This window comes from Pseudophryne corroboree, chromosome 10 (assembly GCF_028390025.1).
Source record: "Pseudophryne corroboree isolate aPseCor3 chromosome 10, aPseCor3.hap2, whole genome shotgun sequence".
NCBI classification, from domain to species: Eukaryota; Metazoa; Chordata; class Amphibia; order Anura; family Myobatrachidae; genus Pseudophryne; species Pseudophryne corroboree.
In genome coordinates this window covers 44,919,737-44,938,158 of record NC_086453.1, presented here as the reverse complement: position 1 = coordinate 44,938,158, position 18,422 = coordinate 44,919,737, and the positions used below count along the sequence as shown (strand labels likewise).

Genomic DNA, 18,422 nt, shown 5'->3' with positions numbered 1-18,422 from the left:
GGTAAAGTAGATTCTAAATTCCACTGGGACTGGTACTGATGTGAATGACCAAGTAATCACTATAAAGGTCTGGGCCTATATCTGCGCTTCATAAATAACGGTAATAATAATTCTATAAATATTTGCAAAGGGTGTAAATGCATCACTATTCAATATCATGGCAATTAGAACAAGAATAGCTGTCGAGAACATACAAGCTGCACATATATAGGTCCTGAATGGGAATTGAGTCCTGGACCGCAGTGCTGTGAGACAGCGTACTAATTATTACATCACCACGCTATACATGTTGTTTTAATAAATGATTTTAGCAGAGTAATGAGAAAATCACTTAATTATGTTTTTAGGAATATTACTGGAGACATCTGGCTCAATTCCAGCTTCACTGTTGATGATGACAACATAACATATTCTGAAGACTACGATGAAGCAGTTGCACAGTACAATTTAACAATTATTATAAGGGCAATGTCCTTTATGTGGTACATTGTGACTCTAATATTGGGGATCATAGGAAATGGTTTAGTCATCTGGATTGCCGGTTTCAAGATGAAGACAGTCAGTGCCTTGTGGTTCCTAAACTTGGCTATTGCTGACTTTGTCACATGTGTTTCTCTACCCTTACGTATTTCTGAGTGGGCTTTGTATTGGGAAATTCCTTTTGATCACTTCCTATGTAAGGCTGGTATAACAATTCTCTTCATAAACATGTTAACTAGTGTCTATTTCATGACCGTCATCAGCATTGATCGATGTGTTTCCGTTTGTTACCCAATTTGGACCAAAATACACAGGACACCCAGGTTAGCCACCATCATAGCTGTACTGGTTTGGCTGCTGAGCCTAGTTACTAGTATCCCTCACCTGGTGTTTAACCATGGGTTTGATGATGTCACTGAGTGTTTTCCTAAATATTTACAAATTTCAGGAAAGAGAAGAAGAGCAATGTTTATCACAAAGAATATCTGCATGTTTGCATTCCCATTTGCCATCATCCTCATATCATATGCCCTGATTTTTTTCAAGATAAGAGCATTCAGAAAATCAAGTAGGTCTAACAGACCATTCCGAGTTATCACCGCAGTCATAGTATGCTTCTTCATCTGCTGGTTTCCATATAACACCTGGCCATTAATAACCATTGATGTAAATTACTGGAGAGCTGATGTTGTCATTACAGAAGTTTCCGTCTGCTTGGCTTACTTCAGCAGCTGCATAAACCCCTTGCGCTATGTCTTCTTTTCCCATGATTTCAAGAAAAGCTTTGTAAAGTCCATTCCAGCTGTGTTGGAAAATGCTTTTAAGGAGCCGTCTGATCTTAACAGTTTGGACAACGCTGTCACCAGCACATTTCCAACTTTACATTTGGAATCTTCATTATAATGAATATTTTGTGACTGAGCACCATAATATGTTATATGGATAATATTCTCAAATATTCTGTGCATAGAGTATGTTGCAGGTTGCTTGGAATGCAAGATATCTGTCCATCTATGTCGCCCTACATGCTCCTACCAGACATCACTGGTTATTTACATGCAGGTGTCTTATAATAGTATTGTAGATTGAATGAGAAACTGGAAAGTGTATTGTTTTTGGAGAACACATTGCGTAATGATGGTTGAGTGATTTACTAAGATCAGTGCATGCCCATTACCAGGCAATTGCTTTAACTAGGTGTAATGGTTTGCGGTTGGGATGCTGGTGGCTGGGATCCCAGCGGCAAGGGGCGAGCGCCATGAAGTCGCCTGCGCTTGCCACAGGTTCTATTTCCACTCTATAGGTGTCATGGACACCCACGAGTAGGAATAGCCCCTGATAGCCAGGATTCCGGCTGGTGGCATTGTCAGTGGTTGGGATTCCAGCGTCGCTATCCTGACCGCCGGATCCCGACTGTCGGCAATATAACTACATTCCGGTGTAATGTATCACATTGAATATTTAGTCTGTGTTTTGCTCTTACATATGGTTTGTGCACTGCAAACAAGTTCCTAATGATATTGTACTGGGTGTGGTATAACAAGCTGATATTCAGAATCTTAACACAAGAATGTCAACAAAGCCTTGTTAAAGTCAAATCCAATGTTTCTGTATTGTCTTATTAATTGTGTATTTCTTATATTGCACAATGGCAGAAATGTGCTGGGAACCCTCTCTGGGGGAGTAGCGAAAAGAAGTCCACAGGCTTCTGTTGGGTTTGGCCACCCAAATAAGGCATTACATTCTGGAGCCTGGTACATATGTAAATGTGGTAAAACCCCCAAAACTGTATTTTTTTGTGGTTGTTATTGCATTTTGGACTTTGGTACATCCCGCCCACAGTGTTGACATAAACAGTAGGTCAACATATAAAATATTGACTTGCGTAATGCTCACAATTCCAGAATGATTTTTAAGCAACTGTTTGTCATAGTGTCATTGTATGTCTGACATTTAATTAAAACAATTATCAAACCATGTTTATAAAATGTTAGTGTGACAAAACATTACTGCGCTGTTGTACTCCGTCAGACGCCTTCAGGAAGAAGTACTCTGGGATATGTACGCCGTCAGACGCCTTCAGGAAGAAGTACTCTGGGATATGTACGCCGTCAGACGCCTTCAGGATGAAGTACTCTGGGATATGTACGCCGTCAGACGCCTTCAGGATGAAGTACTCTGGGATATGTACGCTGCTTACTCTCCTTGCCACATCTTCTTTTTTCGACCTCACCCCTAGGAAATCACAGAAATCCTAGGGGATAGTGCAGGAGGCCTGGTAATGTCATTTGCATAAAATGTGTTATTTTGATTATTAAAATTAGCTTTTGTACAAGTATTTGCATGTTTGCATAATAATAATAATAAAGTAAAAAAATCTGTACACATTTGCACCCAGATAAACCTATCCATGTGCATTGGTAATATTGATGCAGATGCTAAGAGGGATATTCAATTAGCGGTACTAATTTTTCAGGTGCAAAAAAAAAAAAAGATTCTTTTTTGTAATTTTTTTTCTTCCTTTTGCCGATTTGAATTGGGGGAATTCATTTATTACCTGTTTTTTTTTGTGCCCAGAAATTACCAGTTTTTGGGTGAAAACATTTAGGATCTCAGATACATTCCATGACCTACTGTATGTGTTTTTTGCAGCTGTAATCGCTAAAATGGTGCATTTTATCAGATAATTTTTTCCACCTGCCTCAGGCTGGTGAAGAAGGTTCCCATTGAGTGCCAGCATCAGGGGATAATTGGATAGCCCGGGAGGGTTAATTAGCCGTGGTAAATTACTGTGGCTAAGTGAATCTCCCCCTAAATAAGAACAATAGCAAAGTATAACATAAATACACACATTCTAGAAAAGTCTTTGAAGCTTAAAGAGGGAATGCCTAACTCATTTTTTTCAAGCTATTATAAGGAAAATAGGGCCTAATTCAGTAAGGATTGCATTTGCAAAATTGCATGCAGGAAGCTTTGCAAATGCAATCACTAAAAATGCAAATGCAGTAGGAGGTGTTGAAAACCTCTTTGCTGCATTAGTGATCCCAGCGCTACGACCATGTCACAGCCTTGGACCAATATTGCGACTGATGGTCAAGATGTTCTCAGACTGCCAGCTAAGTAAGCCTCAGCTTTCTCAGACTGGCTGTCACAGGGGTGCTTGCAAGGCCAAGATATCTCCATATGAGATGCAGGCCTTGGCCTTGCCACGCCCCGGATAATGGGACAACATGCCTCCATTTCAGGAAATGCCAATCGTCTACATCCCTGCCTCACCCCTCGAATGCCTCTGTCTGTCATTCAGGCAGAGGCTGTTGGAAAAATTCAAGCCACATGCTGGACCTGCTTTGCACATGTGCAGAATTGGTCCTGCACAGTTTCTAGGTAATCAGGAAACTTGGGACAAACAAGAGATGCATACTGAATCAGCCCCACAGAGCCTAACACAAGTGTCTTTATCTAAATATAAATAAAACATTACTTAACTTTCATCCAAATACTGTAAATGTTATTAATAAATGTTTGCTTAAGAACGTAAGGAATTGCTTAAGAACTTAAGCAATTACATTATTTCATGTCCTCATGATAAGACCAAATTTTATCATTTTATGTGTTGAATAAACAGATAATAAATATAAAAAATATATATGTTACTCATATAAAGGTTTCTGATTATTTCAGGTTGGCCATAACTTACCATACTTGGCACATAAAGGCTTTAGCTATCCTTACATCTCTGTGCCAACAGATGGAATAAGTGGTTACTGATATTATTTGTTCACATACAGATGCAGCAAATACTGTGTTAAGTTGGCACCTGGCACATAACAATTATACCCTACTGTGCCATCCATCCTGTGTCATGTTACTGCAATCATTATTAATATTTTGCATGTAGAATTAGTATTGGGCACTTGATAGATTTTTGATTAATTCATACAGTTCAGTGTAATTTATACTATAGATGCATCCACAAGTATTCAATAGTTGGATGTGATAAGAATATTTTAGGCACTTAAAGGTGAATATTTGTTTGAGTGAAAACTACTACCTTGTGCTAGATTGCATAAATATGGCAAAAATGTACATACAAAACGTGTCTGAACACTTTCTGCTTGGGAAACTTTAATCAACAAGTCAAGTGTACACTGTAGATGCTTCCATCACAAAGACGTGGTTCTACAAAAAGCTCTTGATAATGACTGCTCTTTTCCCCTGCCATAAAGAATCTTTGCACCAAAGTTTAACCCAGTCATCTCAATGTGAAGTATGATATCTTGTACTATATTTACTAAGCAGTCATTTTGCATTTCCAGCAGGATTGCAGTGATTTCCTGGTGGTTTAGTTGTCCTCTTATTTACTAAGGTATATCCTATGTAAAACCTCTGTAAAACCACCAAGTAGTAAAAGCATCACATTACACATTGCCATCACAATTTTTACAGTGGAATAGATAAACACTCACCTATTTACTATCCTTTGGTTTTAAAAATAGACATAAAATGGTTGGCAAACCCAGCCAAATAAATAATTTGCTTTGGATAGATGAGATGGTTTGCAAACTAGACATGGCGGGTTTGGTTTTGCTGAACACAGAATATAACTGAACTCTTGGGTTCCAGGTCACTTTGGGGTACCGAGTGAAACAGTGTCCCAGCTCAGGGTCAACCTGCCAAGTTCTGATCTTGGATTTAAAATCTCTTGTGATTTCAGGCGATATTTCACCGTGGAAATTACTGGAAATGCAGCATGAAGAGGTTCCAGGTTCCAGGCCAGCTATGCAGATCTATTTTTTTTGAGGGAGGGAGTCAATTGACTGCAGGCACTCCTGCAAACGGATCGCAACCAGGCGTGAATAGTCACAATCACACCACATTTGCCCCTGCGACTCATTTGTGGGTAAAATGAGCCCTCTCACATCTGTAGTACTTAACTAATTAGTGTAGGTGCTATATTATACGGAAATGCAGCTGTCTATTCACAGTACTTCATAATTTGTGATGGTTTCATTTGGACTGTGTCAGGAAAAGTAATAGATGTTTGTATTTAGTTTTAATTTCATTTTCAACCTTCTCAAATGCGGTCCTCAGAACAGTTCATGTTTTCCAGATCTACTCACAGAATTGCAAGTGAAACATTAAGCTCCACCGGTGGATCTTATAAAATGTGTCAGGGAATAATGAGTACACCTGTGCACCTGCCAGGTGACATGGAAAATGTGAAGTGTGTGGGTTCCTGAGCACCGAGTTTGAGAACCACTGGTATAATATATGTAATAAGTGAAAGTATTCCCTGCATTGAGTAAAGACAAAGCACATGTAAAAGGTAGATCTAAGGGTGGTAAATAAATATTACAGTACAGTATTAGAATTCTTATTGAATACTAAAATACACTTTTCTAAATTTTGTTACACTTACATATCACATATGTCCATAAAATTACAGCTGCTAATGTGCAAGAAACTTACCATTTTAGTGAATTCATATTGATGGGCATTTGAATACTTTTAAAAAAGGTTGGGTGGAAGTAATTACTCTCCTTTGACATATAACCCACAATATACTGTATAACCACTACTAGAAGATTATAATCTGAATCATCAGCAGACCCATATCCTTTAACTGAAATTTAGAAAAACATAATCATGAGACAGCTTGAACTCAGTATGCATCAAATGTGACAAATATGCATTCTCTGTACATAAGCATGTTTTATGCTTCTAGAAAAGTGGTGAAAGTGATACACTCAAATTTCAAAAATGTTGGCACCACAGTTATATTAAAATGACCTTAATAGACACTACAGTTTTATAAAGTCTCAGCTTTAGGGCCATTCTTCATTTGTTTGTGAACCATTTTTTTATTTTTTAACTGAGCTTTCATTAGAGACTCGTGATTGTGGTCAACATGCTAACTTCTGAGGGGATGCGGTTACAAACGCATTCTGAGCACCTTGCCACTGCTGTGAGAATGTGCGTAATGGATGAATATTTTATTTATTTTTATTTATTATCTGTGATGCCGCTTTGTGACTTACAGCAATAGTTAACCGCTTAACTGACTATTTTTCCCTTCAAAACCATTTATATAAATGTTTTTTTTTTACATTTAATATAGTTTAAAAAGTATTTTTTTAATATTTTAATAATATATTATGTACATCTGAAGAACGGATCTCCTCATCAAAAACTGGGGGACACAGTGCGGTGGCGTGGTTATATATGCTCTGAACATGCCAGTCAAGTTGTTAAAAGGAAAGTGAAGAGTTGCATAACAATATTGCCATTTTTTGCTTTTCTTTTATCCCTATATGTATTTTTATTTAACATTTTTTGTGGATGCCGAGACAAACCTAATGGTAAGAGTCTGTTCTGTTGAGGAGACAAAGCCGTCCAGTGCTGTCTTTTGCAAAGATGAAAGATGACATGCACATATGTACCTCATGTCCAAAGGTGTCAGGCACACAACATATAGTAGTATGGGAGCAAGCAAGAATAGAAAAGTCTCTTCTTTCTTATCTCCTCTGAGGAACACATATCATCGTCATGAGATGCTGTTATGTTGTAGAGAAAAGCTTTGGTTCTCTGATTTTATGAAATAGAGTTTTTGTACAGCTCCTTCTGAAACCTTCAAAGGCTGCTGCATTGTTACTAGAGAAAATGAGACATGGTCTCAAAAGGGTCTTTCCAGCTGGAGCAAAGCTTTGATTTCATTTACTACATACACCAATTAGCTTGTAGCTAGCATTCAAGCACCCCCTGTGAACTGTCACTGCATTCTACATTTGGAGTTATTATACTGTGGGTCATTGTTTAAATGTGACTAATATTACTTTATCAGTGGTGGAATGAGGGTAAAGCAACTAGGGCATGTGCCCTGGGTGCCAGCGAGAGGGGTGCCAGCCCATGTCATTGACCGGTGCATAGCTTCTTTATAAAGAGGAGTACAGTCAGTGTCTTCTCTGGGCCTGACATTCAGCAGCAGAGCTGTCATGTGCCCAAACTTTCCTTGTAGCAACCGCACTCATGACTCACCCCTTGCAGCAGCAGTCACACTGCCTGTCAGAGAGGACCCAGAGGAGCCGAGACTGAAGAGGGAAGGAAGGAAGGAAGGAAGGAAGGAAGGAAGGAAGGAAGGAAGGAAGGAAGGAAGGAAGGAAGGAAGGAAGGAAGGAGGTCCTTCTTGTTTGGTGAAAAAACTACTGTAAAGGAGCAGGGGAGTATTAACAGGATCTGGATAGGGGATGGGAAGCCCTGTAAGAAGCATACAGAAGGCGGCGGCTTATGGTAATTACATACTGGGTGGGAGGTGATGAGGACTTTAAAAAGCATACAGGCATATCCAGTAGAATGTGGTTGGAGGGAGTGGGTCACACAATAAAGGAACTCCTGGTGGGGGGGAGTGGCATGTTTGAGGAGCTCAGTATACATACTGTTATATAGACAGGGTGGTCACTGTATGGAAGATGCAAACAAGGGAGGAGATTATAGGCAACATACAGATAAAGGGGTCACTACAGGGAATATGTAGACAAGGGAAGTGGGGGTCAATACAGGGAATATGGAGACAAAGTGGACCACTACATGGAATATACAGACAGGGGGGTTACTATATGGAATATGCAGGTGGGGGTCACTACAGGGAATATGCAGATGGGGGTCACTACAGGAAATATACAGACAGATGGGGGGTCCCTACAGGGAATATGCAGATTGGGGTCACTACAGGAAATATAGACAGAGGAGGGTCACTACAGGGAATATACAGACAGAGGAGGGTCACTACAGGGAATATACAAACAGAGGGGTCCAGAGTCATAACTAGACTTTTTGGTGCCCCGTGCCAGACAGAGATTTAGTGCCCCCCTCACCCATTTTTCTAAAAAAAATATATATAAATAATAGACACATTTATAGAACACAGCAAAAATGGATTTGGACACAAATCCTCTTTATACCTCATTTAACTTGAGAGCTCATTGTTATTCAGTTATAATACCCTTTATTAAATAATTACGGCCATACCCAGGATTCAAACCTATAACCTGTTGAATTATAATCAAACACCCTACTCATTGAGCTATTTGATCCTGCATAAAACTATGAACACTATATAAGGCTACTGGTACTTTGTTAAAAACATAATCATCATTGTAATTGAGCAGATCTAGGTAGTGTGCAGCCACACATCCAATCTCTTACAGCCGCACACTACATAGATCTGTTCAGCCGCAATGCTGATCATATTTTCCAAAAGTACAAGGTAAGCTTCAAATAGTTAGAATTTTCTAGCTTAGAATTATCTACCTTTCTATGCAAGAGCAGATAGCTCAATGAATAGATTGTCTGACTGCAATGCCACAGGCAATGGGTTTGAATCCCGGGTATGTCAGCATCTTGAAATGTAATAAAGGACAATGTGACTGAATAACAAAGAAATCTCAAGTTGAGTTCATGAATGTTATATAGGAATTAGCAACAGAAGGGGTCAGGGTAGGAGACAGCAGTGGTCAGGAGATGCTGGGCTTCAAAAAGAGGGGAAGCTGCAAGTGAGAGTAATTAAAACAGATAATTGGCAAGTTCTGCCAACAGCACCCCCTACCCTGCAGCGCTGTGTGGTGCCCCCTCCACACACACCTAGTTACGGCCCTGGAGGGGTCACTACATGGAATATGCAGACAGAGGGGTCACTACAGGGTATATACAGATGGGGGACTAATACAGGGAATATTCAGACAAGGGGAGTCACTACAGGGAATATGCAGACAAAGGGGTCACTATATGGAATATGCAGATGGGGGTGATGATACAGGGAATATACAGACAAGGGGGGTCACTACAGGGAATATAGAGACAAGGAGGGACATTATATGGAATATTATTATTATTATTATTATTATTATTATTATTATCATTTATTTATATGGCACCACAAGGGTTCCGCAGCGCCCAATTACAGAGTACATATGCACATAATCAAAACAGTGACTTACAGTTGAAATCAATTTTGGACAAGTACAGGGTAACTAAGCATAACTACACCAGTAAATGACAGAGATAAGTTCCAGGTGGCCCAAAAACTGTGATTTGGGCAGTTGAGAATTATTAAAGAAGAAAAGGGTGAGCACATGGGAGAAGAGGGCCCTACTCGTGAGAGCTTACATTCTAGGGGGAGGGGTAGACAGACAGGGGTGACACATAGGGGTACATAGAGAGCATGGAACAGAGGGTTAGGATGATATTTGGCTAGGTTTGGTAAAGAAATGGGTCTTGAGAGCCAGTTTGAAGTTTTGTAGAGAGGTGGAGAGTCTGAGGGGGAGAGGTAAAGAATTCCAAAGGAAGGGAGCAGCACGTGAAAAATCTTGGAGATAGGAGTGGGAGGAAGTAATCAGGAGACAGGAGAGGCGGCGTGCATTAGCAGAGCGAAGAGGACGGGTGGGAGAGTAAAGGGAGATAAGGTCAGAGATGTAAATGGGAGATGATTTGGTGAGAGCTTAGTAAGTGAGAGTGAGAAGTTTGAATTGGATTCTGAAGGGGAAGGGAAGCCAGTGAAGGGCTAGTAGGAGAGGGGAGGTGGATGTAGTGCGTTTGGTGAGGAAGGTGAGCCGAGCAGCAGCATTGAGGATAGACTGGAGTGGAGAGAGGTAATTGTCAGGGAGGCCAGTTAGGAGGAGATTACAGTAGTCCAGTCTGGAAATAATCAGTGAGTGAATAATGATCTTAGTGGCATCCTGGGTGAGAAAAGGTCTGATCCTGGAAATGTTTTTGAGATGAAAATGACAGGTTTGTGAGAGGTGCTGAATGTGTGGTTTGAAGGAGAGGGAGGAGTCAAGGATTACACCAAGACAGCGTACTTGGGGGCTAGAGGAGATAGTCGTGCCATCAATGGATAATGAGATTGTGGGAGGTGAGGTTGTGCGGGAGGGTGGGAAGATGATCAGCTCAGTCTTAGACATGTTGAGTTTAAGAAAGCGCTGGGACATCCAGGAAGAGATAGCAGAAAGACAGTTAGAGGCACGAGTGAGGAGAGCCGTGGAGAGATCAGGGGAGGAGAGGTAGATTTGAGTGTCATCAGCATAGAGGTGATACTGGAAATTAAAAGAACTAATGAGTTCACCTAAAGAGGACGTATAGAGAGAGAAAAGGAGAGGCCCAAGAACAGATCCTTGGGGGACACCAACAGTTAGTGGAAGTGGGGGCGAGGTAGCATCATGAGAGGAGACAGAGAAGGAACGATCAGAGAGGTAGGAGGACAGCCAGGAGAGGGCAGTATCACGTAGACCAAGAGAGTGAAGGATTTGCAGAAGAAGAGGGTGGTCCACAGTGTCAAAAGCAGCAGAGAGGTCAAGAAGAATAAGCAGAGAGTAGTGGCCCTTAGATTTGGCGGCATGGAGGTCATTGCAGACTTTTGTGAGGGCAGTTTCAGTGGAGTGGAGAGAGCGGAAACCAGACTGGTATGGGTCAAGCAGTGAGTGAGAGGAAAGAAAGGCAGTAAGGCGATTATAGACAATACGCTCAAGAAGTTTGGAGGCAAAGGGGAGGAGAGAGATCGGTCGATAGTTGGAGAGAGTGTTAGGATCAAGGGTAGGTTTTTTAAGAATAGGGGAGACAAGAGCATGCTTGAAGGCAGAGGGGACAGTGCCTGATGAGAGGGAGAGATTGAGAAGGTGGGCAAGATGGGAACAGGCAGAAGGGGAGAGGTAGCGAAGGAGGTGGGAGGGGATAGGGTCGAGTGGGGAGGTTGTGGGGGGGGAGGAGTGTATGAGGGCCATGACTTCCTCACCAGATACTAGGGAGAAAGATGTCAGAGTGGGTAAGAGGGTAGGGGAGGGGTGGCAAAGGATGGGTGGTGGCTGGTTGCTGGACTGGTGGGATGTGATGTCCTGACGTATGGAGTCAATCTTGGATGTGAAGTAAGTGGCAAAGTCAAGAGCAGACAATGAGGAAGGGAGAGGAGGTGGTGGTGGGCAGAGGAGGGAGTTAACAGTGGCAAAGAGGCGCCGGGGGTTGGAAGAGTGGGTAGAGATGAGGATTTTGAAGTATGATTGTTTAGCAAGGGAAAGGGCAGCACTGAAGGATGAGAGCATGAATTTGAAATGGAGGAAGTCTGCTTGAGAGCGTGATTTCCTCCAGTGTCGCTCGGCAGTACGTGAGCATTTTTGTAGATATCTGGTGCATTTGGTGTGCCAGGGTTGAGGTGTTGATCTGCGAGGGTGAATAGTGGTTGGCGGAGCAACAGAGTCAAGGGCTGAAGTAAGAGATGCATTGTATAGAGATGTGGCTTATTCAGGGCATGTGAGAGAGAGAAGAGGAGAGAGAAGCGAGTCAAACAGGGAGGATAGGGATGAGGTGTCAATAGCCTCAATATTACGCTTAGTGATGGTAGCCTTAGGAGGGAGAGATGGGGGAGCAGAGATAGATAAGTTGAATGAGAGCAAGTGGTGGTCAGAGAGGGGAAAAGGGGAATTGGAGAAATCAGAAATAACAGCGGTGAGTGAAAACCAGATCCAGTGAGCTCCCGTTCACATGGGAGGGTGAGCTGGTCCACTGGGAGAGACCAAGTGAAGATGTGAGGTTAAGGAGTTTAGAGGCAGGTGGTTTTGTGGGGTTATCGATAGGGATGTTGAAATCACCTAGGATAATGGTGGGAATGTCAGAAGAGAGGAAGTGAGGTAGCCAGGAAGCAAAGTTGTCGAGGAATTTAGAGGAAATGCCAGGTGGACGGTAAATGACAGCAACTCGAAGATTAGTAGGTTGGTAGAGGCGAATTGCATGGACCTCAAATGTAGAGAATGTAAGAGATGGTTCTGGAGGTATAAGTTGGTACGTGTAGCTTGAGGGTAAAAGGATCCCAACACCACCCCCATGACGACCCCCAGGTCGGGGTGTGTGAGAATGTAAGGCCCCCAGCCGAGAGAGAAGCAGGAGAAGCGGTGTCATAGGGTGTAATCCAGGTTTCAGTAATGGCCAGGAGGTGCAGGGAGTTGGATATGAAGAGGTCGTGAGTGGGGGTCAATTTGTTGCAAACAGATCTGGCATTCCAGAGTGCACAGGATAGGGGGTATGAGTTTGTTGGAGAGATGTGAATGAGATTATCTGGATTGCTATGGCGTTGAGGTAAGCTTGATGGGGAAGGAAGGGATAAAGAGGGTGAATTGATGGTGCTGGGGCCTTGGCTAGGAAGGGAGACTGCAGGAGTGAGGTAGGGAGTGCAGTTTGATACTGGTGGAGGAGAGGTGAGGAGACAGGCAGAGGAGGGAGAGAGCAGGGTTGAGTGCTGGGGTATAAATGGTGTGAAGGGGCAGAAGTGAATTGCAGTGGGGAAACAGAAGAGGAGGGGAAGGGAGGCAGGCAGAGGAGAGGAGACAGCATGAGATGTAGGAGACTGGGAGAGAGGGATAGAAGTGGTAATAGGGGACAGAAAAAAGGAATAGGAAAACGAGGATTAATGAGGGATGTTGCCAGCCTGGCCATAGTGTGGATGGGGTAAATAGTGGTAGCAAAATGAGAGTAGGAGGAGGAGTGGTGGCTGAATAAGAGAGCAGTGAAGTTTGCAGAAATAAATTCAATGTTAAACTGTCGTTAGTATCTACAGGTAACAGTAAATCAAATATTTGCTGATGTTAGTTGGAAAATTACCCAGTGTTGGCAAACTGCAAGTCAGTGTTACTTCATTAAATATGCTTCTCAGTGACCCATTTGTTGTCCAGGTGTTTGCAGGGTCAGAGTTGAAGTTGCAATGCAGGTGTTTGTGCAGAAAGTGAATGTATAGTTTCCAAATAAGTGAGGTTTGGAGAATATAAGGAGTAAACAAACACTTGTAGCTGCAGTCCAAGTATTGGGGGTTTGTGTTGTTTTTTTGTGTGCAATTGATGGTGCTTCCTTTCAGTTTCCGTCCAGCAGAAGTCACAGATGACACCCTTAGAAAGTTTCTCCCTTTGAAAGCTTTCACCCCACACTGAATCAGCTACGCTATTTCAGCTAGACTACAAACTAATATAAAGAGCAACAAACATGTGTATGTAAGCACATTGATTGATTGGACCCACCCCTAGCCCATCACCCATTTAAAACAATAAAACTTACACAGACAAATGGTGTGGGGGTATGTAACCATCACACATTCCCCAAATGCAAAAAATAAAGTTTGCTTAAATCTGCTAATGATTAATAAGCTAAACATACCTATTTCTAAGCATTCATGAAAGTCATATATGATAATTAACAGATGCAGTGTAGCTTGCTGGCGCTTGTAGTCCCACTAGACATACCTATTGCTAAGCATTCATGAAAGTCATATATGATAATTAACAGATGCAGTGTAGCTTGCTGGTGCTTGTAGTCCCACTAGACATACCTATTGCTAAGCATTCATGAAAGTCATATATGATAAATAACAGATGCAGTGTAGCTTGCTGGTGCTTGTAGTCCCACTAGACATACCTGTTAAGAGAACAATGAGATATGAGGTTACTTCATAGTCCTTGCAAATTGATCACTAATTTTCCAGTAAAAGTCACAGATGACACCCTTAGAAAGTTTCTCCCTTTGAAAGCTTTCACCCCACATTGAATCAGCTACGCAGAATATGCAGATAGTTGTCTGCTACAGGGAATATTCGGACAAGGGAGGTCACTACAGGGAATATGCAGACAAGGGGGGTCACTACAGGAACTATAGAGATAAGGAGTAACATAATTTGGAATATGCAGATTAGAGCTGCTACAGGGAATAGGTTGGTTCTATATCGGAGGGGCTGAAGGGACCTTGTGACGTATTGAGGGGAGGAGCTACGTCACCAGGGGGAGGAGCTACGGGCGAACAGGGTACCCGAAAAGTACCCTCGCGGGCTCGCTTCGCTCGCCACGCTTCGGGCACGGTGGCTCGCTTCGCTCACCACCTAATTACTAAAGGTAATAGTTGGTGGCGTGGATAGTAGAGGAACTATCCCGCTGGCCTAGCTCCTCCCCCTTGCATCGTAACTCCTCCCCCTTACGGAAAAGGTCTCTTAGCCCACTTGATTCTAGCATCTACCACAGGGAATATTCAGACAAGGGGCGTCACTACAGGGAATATGCAGAAGAGTGGTTCACTACAGGCAAGGACAGAACAGAGCTACTATTTGTCCTTAGCTTTTGTGAACACACCACTGGGGCGTGCGCACATCACAGGGGGTGCACGGACATGGAGCACAGGGTCATGCCAAAGTCAGAGGGGGGGGCGTGGACCTGTAGAACACCTTCATTTTCTTGGAGACACACGCTTCGGGCAGGGAGAGACCAAACCAGAGAGTCAGAAGCTGAGCTGCTCATGGCCTTCCCATCTCTCTGTGGGGCTGGACCAGCCCACCAGACCATCGGCCTTTCTGGCATAAGCCAGAAGTGCCAGATGGGCAGTCTGGGCCTTACTACAGGGAATATGCAGACAAGGGGTCACTACAGGGAATTTACAACATGGGAGGTCACTAAAGGGAATATGCAGAGAAGGGGGTTACTAGAGGGTATTTGGAGACATGGGGGTCACTACAGGGAATATACATCAATATACACTATATATACAATATACACTATAAGGAAAATACAGGCAAGTGGGGGTCACTATAAGGAAAAACAGAGAAGGAGGCTGCTATACTAGAATACAAGGGGGACCAATTCACAAGACACGTTTTCAAGGGGCACCATTTTTAAATTTGCCCTTGGCACCATTGACCTTCATTATGCCTCTTTACTTATTATTAATTGACTATAATTATACAGCTCTGTTAGAGAAGAGAAACAAGCTCCAACAGCATCTGTATCTTGTCTACAAAGTCACAGTCAACATAGTGTAGAGATCCGGACTGCTGCCCGGGATAAAATCTACTCCACATGCCATGTATACAATCTTTATAAAATATAACAAATACAAGAATTCCAGTAATGAAAATATATATTTTTTTATTATTAAGCTTAATTAAGCAAAGTCAAAATGATATATATATATTTGACTTAAATTACTGCAATATGCATAAACTGTATACAATACAAATCCTGAATGTACAGTATTTGCTGGCGTATAAGACTACTTTTTTGCCCTGAAAAACATGCCTCCAAGTGGGGTGGTCGTCTTATACGCCGGGTGCACTTCAGTTGGGATAGACATAGCTGCCATAGTGGCCTTCCGATACTCGCTCGGTGCCCATAGTGGCCTCCCGATGCCCGCCCACCTCATTCTACATACCATCCAGTATCGCGCGGTATCCAGTGCGGCCGCGGCGGGTCACTAGTGCCAATTACAGGGAGATGCAGGGACTGGCCGAAGGCGCTGCAGTCGCGTTGTGGCCGTACAATGGTGACAATGACAGGTACTGTAATGGCACTAAACTAATACTAATGGCACTCATGTGAAACCGGTAACAATAAATGCACACAGGGGTATACGTTTATACATTTTACAACTTTCTCCTCGCCCCCTCCCCCTTCTTATGCATACCTTGATAAATACTCCCTATCCAAATCTCTTATCAGGTCATAATATACAGTATGTCACAAATCTGATGTTCTTTTACGTTTTATTTGGTGTGTGGAAGGGGGTAGTCTTATACGGGCGAGTATATAACAAACTCTATATTTTGAGTGGAAATGTTGGGGGTCGTCTTATACGCCCAGTCGTCTTATACGCCGGCAAAGACGGGTAATTACTTTCTAACTGTATCACTTCTGTATGGTTTAGTAACATATATTAGAATAATACTAGCAAGTTACCTGTAGATAAAATGATCTGTATAAGAACTGTAGGATACAAGCAAGAAGAATAGCTGATGTAATGCAGTTCTTACATATCATTGTATATTTCATTATTCTATCATCCATAATTCCTACAATAATCTCTAGATTTCTGTAAAAACTTACTTATTTTGCAATAATGTAAAGTAAAGTAATATTCAAGTACACCAACAAAAAAGTAAAGTAAAGTAATATATACGTACACCAACAAATTTCCGTTGGAAAAATTGTTGGAAATTATATAACACAGCACACAATCTACTAGACAGTATAATAATATTTTGAATCACAATAACTTCATTGCTTGATTATTTAAATGCTGTTAGTCTACTATAATTTAATGAATAACTGTATTGTACACTCTAACTTTTTTTGCTATGTTTTTTTATTGATGGAATGATTTCTTTCACATTCAATTTAATTTGTAACCTGCTTTCCCAAACATTGTATTTAAAGTGTAGAGTTCATGATAAATACAGTGAAAGAATGGTACCATTGTGAATAGGCTTCCGTCAAACCAGTATAAATGTACATCTAAGAGAAAACCGTTTTGGAACCTTGTTTTCTACCAAAACTTATGCTGTCATTTAAAATAATTAAATTTAAAAATTAAAATAAAATAAGTACATCTGAAAGACCCAAGAGTTGTTAGTCATTAATAGAAAGCAGATGAAGTTTAATGTTCTCACAAATTTAGGGCAGAAGTACTAAGCCTTGAATAGTGGAAAGTGATAATGTACCAGCCAATCAGCTCCTAACTATCATGTTACAGGCTGTGTTTGAAAAATGACAGGAGCTGATTGGTTGGCAGTTTATCACTCTCAACGTTATCTCTTTTCAACTATTAGTACATCTGCCTGGAAATAATGCTTTGTTTCCATTTCAGATACCACTGAAATCTGACCATATTATTGCTCTGTATCCGCTTAATACCTCTCTCTGAATGTGCTCTCTAGAAGAAATGGGATGGACTTAAAAAAAATCTTTTTGAAGTCCCTTCCGACAAATACATAAATTATGGGATTAACACAGCTGTTACAGAAACATAAGAAAATAGCAATGACATCCACGGGAAACCATATACTTTCACTGATGTCAGCAATAATCTCTAAGAAGTACAATAAATGGAATGGGAACCAAAAGCAGAAGAAACAAATGACAATGGTAATAATGACTTTAAAAGGTCGACGTGACCCAGAAACACTTCTACTTCTTCTCAGTCTAAATGTGACAAGGCTGTAACAAATTATTATCATAGAAAATGGGATTATGAACATCAGTACAAATCTGGTACTTTCCATAGCAATAGTCGTATGTGATGTATAATAGTCTTCACCATATATGGGAACGCAGTCTGAGATATTGTCAATTGGGCGATAGACAGTGTCCATGTAAGCAAGATATGGGGAATTGAGTATAAAGCAGAATGTCCAGACAACTGCTGAGATCACTGAAGATAATTTGACAGTTCTGTGGTTTTGTGACCACACAGGATACATGACTGATGTGCATCGGTCAATACTGATAATCATTAGGAAAGAGGTGCTGACTGACATATTGAAAAACAGTAAAGTCTTTATGACCTTGCAAATTATATGATTACAGAGACCCTTTACTAAGTCATTAACCAGGAACATTTGCAGAGGTATGAAGGCACTCAAAACAAAGTCAGCTACAGCCAGGTTAAGAAACCATATAGTAGTTACTGTCTTCTTCATCTTGAATCCAGTAATCCAGATGACCAATCCATTCCCGATAATTCCCAGGATGAGGGTTACAATGTAAAAAAAAAATAAAGTGACTTCTAAAATGTATGAAATCAGATCATATACTATACATCCATTCCGGGCACTGTAATCTGTTTCATTATTATTTGTGAAGTCAAATGCAACTGAAGTGTCTTCCATGTTTTCAAATGTTCTGCTACACAGCATCACATAAATAAAAGAAAACATAAAAACAAAAAAAATAATTTGTATAATTTTGAATGACAAAACATTTTAATTTTAAATCTCAGCAATACAACAATAATCACATGACAACAACATACAGTACATAGCATTCAACTATTTTCAATAATTTCTATTATAGAAGCAATGGGGGGGGCAGGATGGAGCGACGGGGGAAAGTGGGGATAGAGCCATATAAATGGAGCTATGGCTGATCGACTGGGGAGAG

At 41.3% G+C, this 18,422-nt stretch overlaps 1 protein-coding gene and 1 pseudogene across 1 annotated transcript; one reads left to right on the top strand and one right to left on the bottom strand.

Moving 5' to 3' along the window:
* Window positions 1-318: 318 nt before the first annotated feature.
* LOC134965168 (C3a anaphylatoxin chemotactic receptor-like) lies at window positions 319-1,383 on the top strand. Its single transcript, XM_063941685.1, has one exon. It carries the CDS (start codon window positions 319-321, stop codon window positions 1,381-1,383), a length of 1,065 nt encoding a protein of 354 aa, XP_063797755.1.
* Window positions 1,384-17,152: 15,769 nt separating this feature from the next.
* Window positions 17,153-18,151, bottom strand: LOC134965167 (chemerin-like receptor 1; annotated as a pseudogene).
* Window positions 18,152-18,422: the final 271 nt, after the last annotated feature.

Coding starts and splice junctions, on each gene's coding strand:
- LOC134965168 (XM_063941685.1), top strand. CDS start 319: ATGAGAAAATCACTTAATTATGTTTTTAGGAATATTACTGGAGACATC.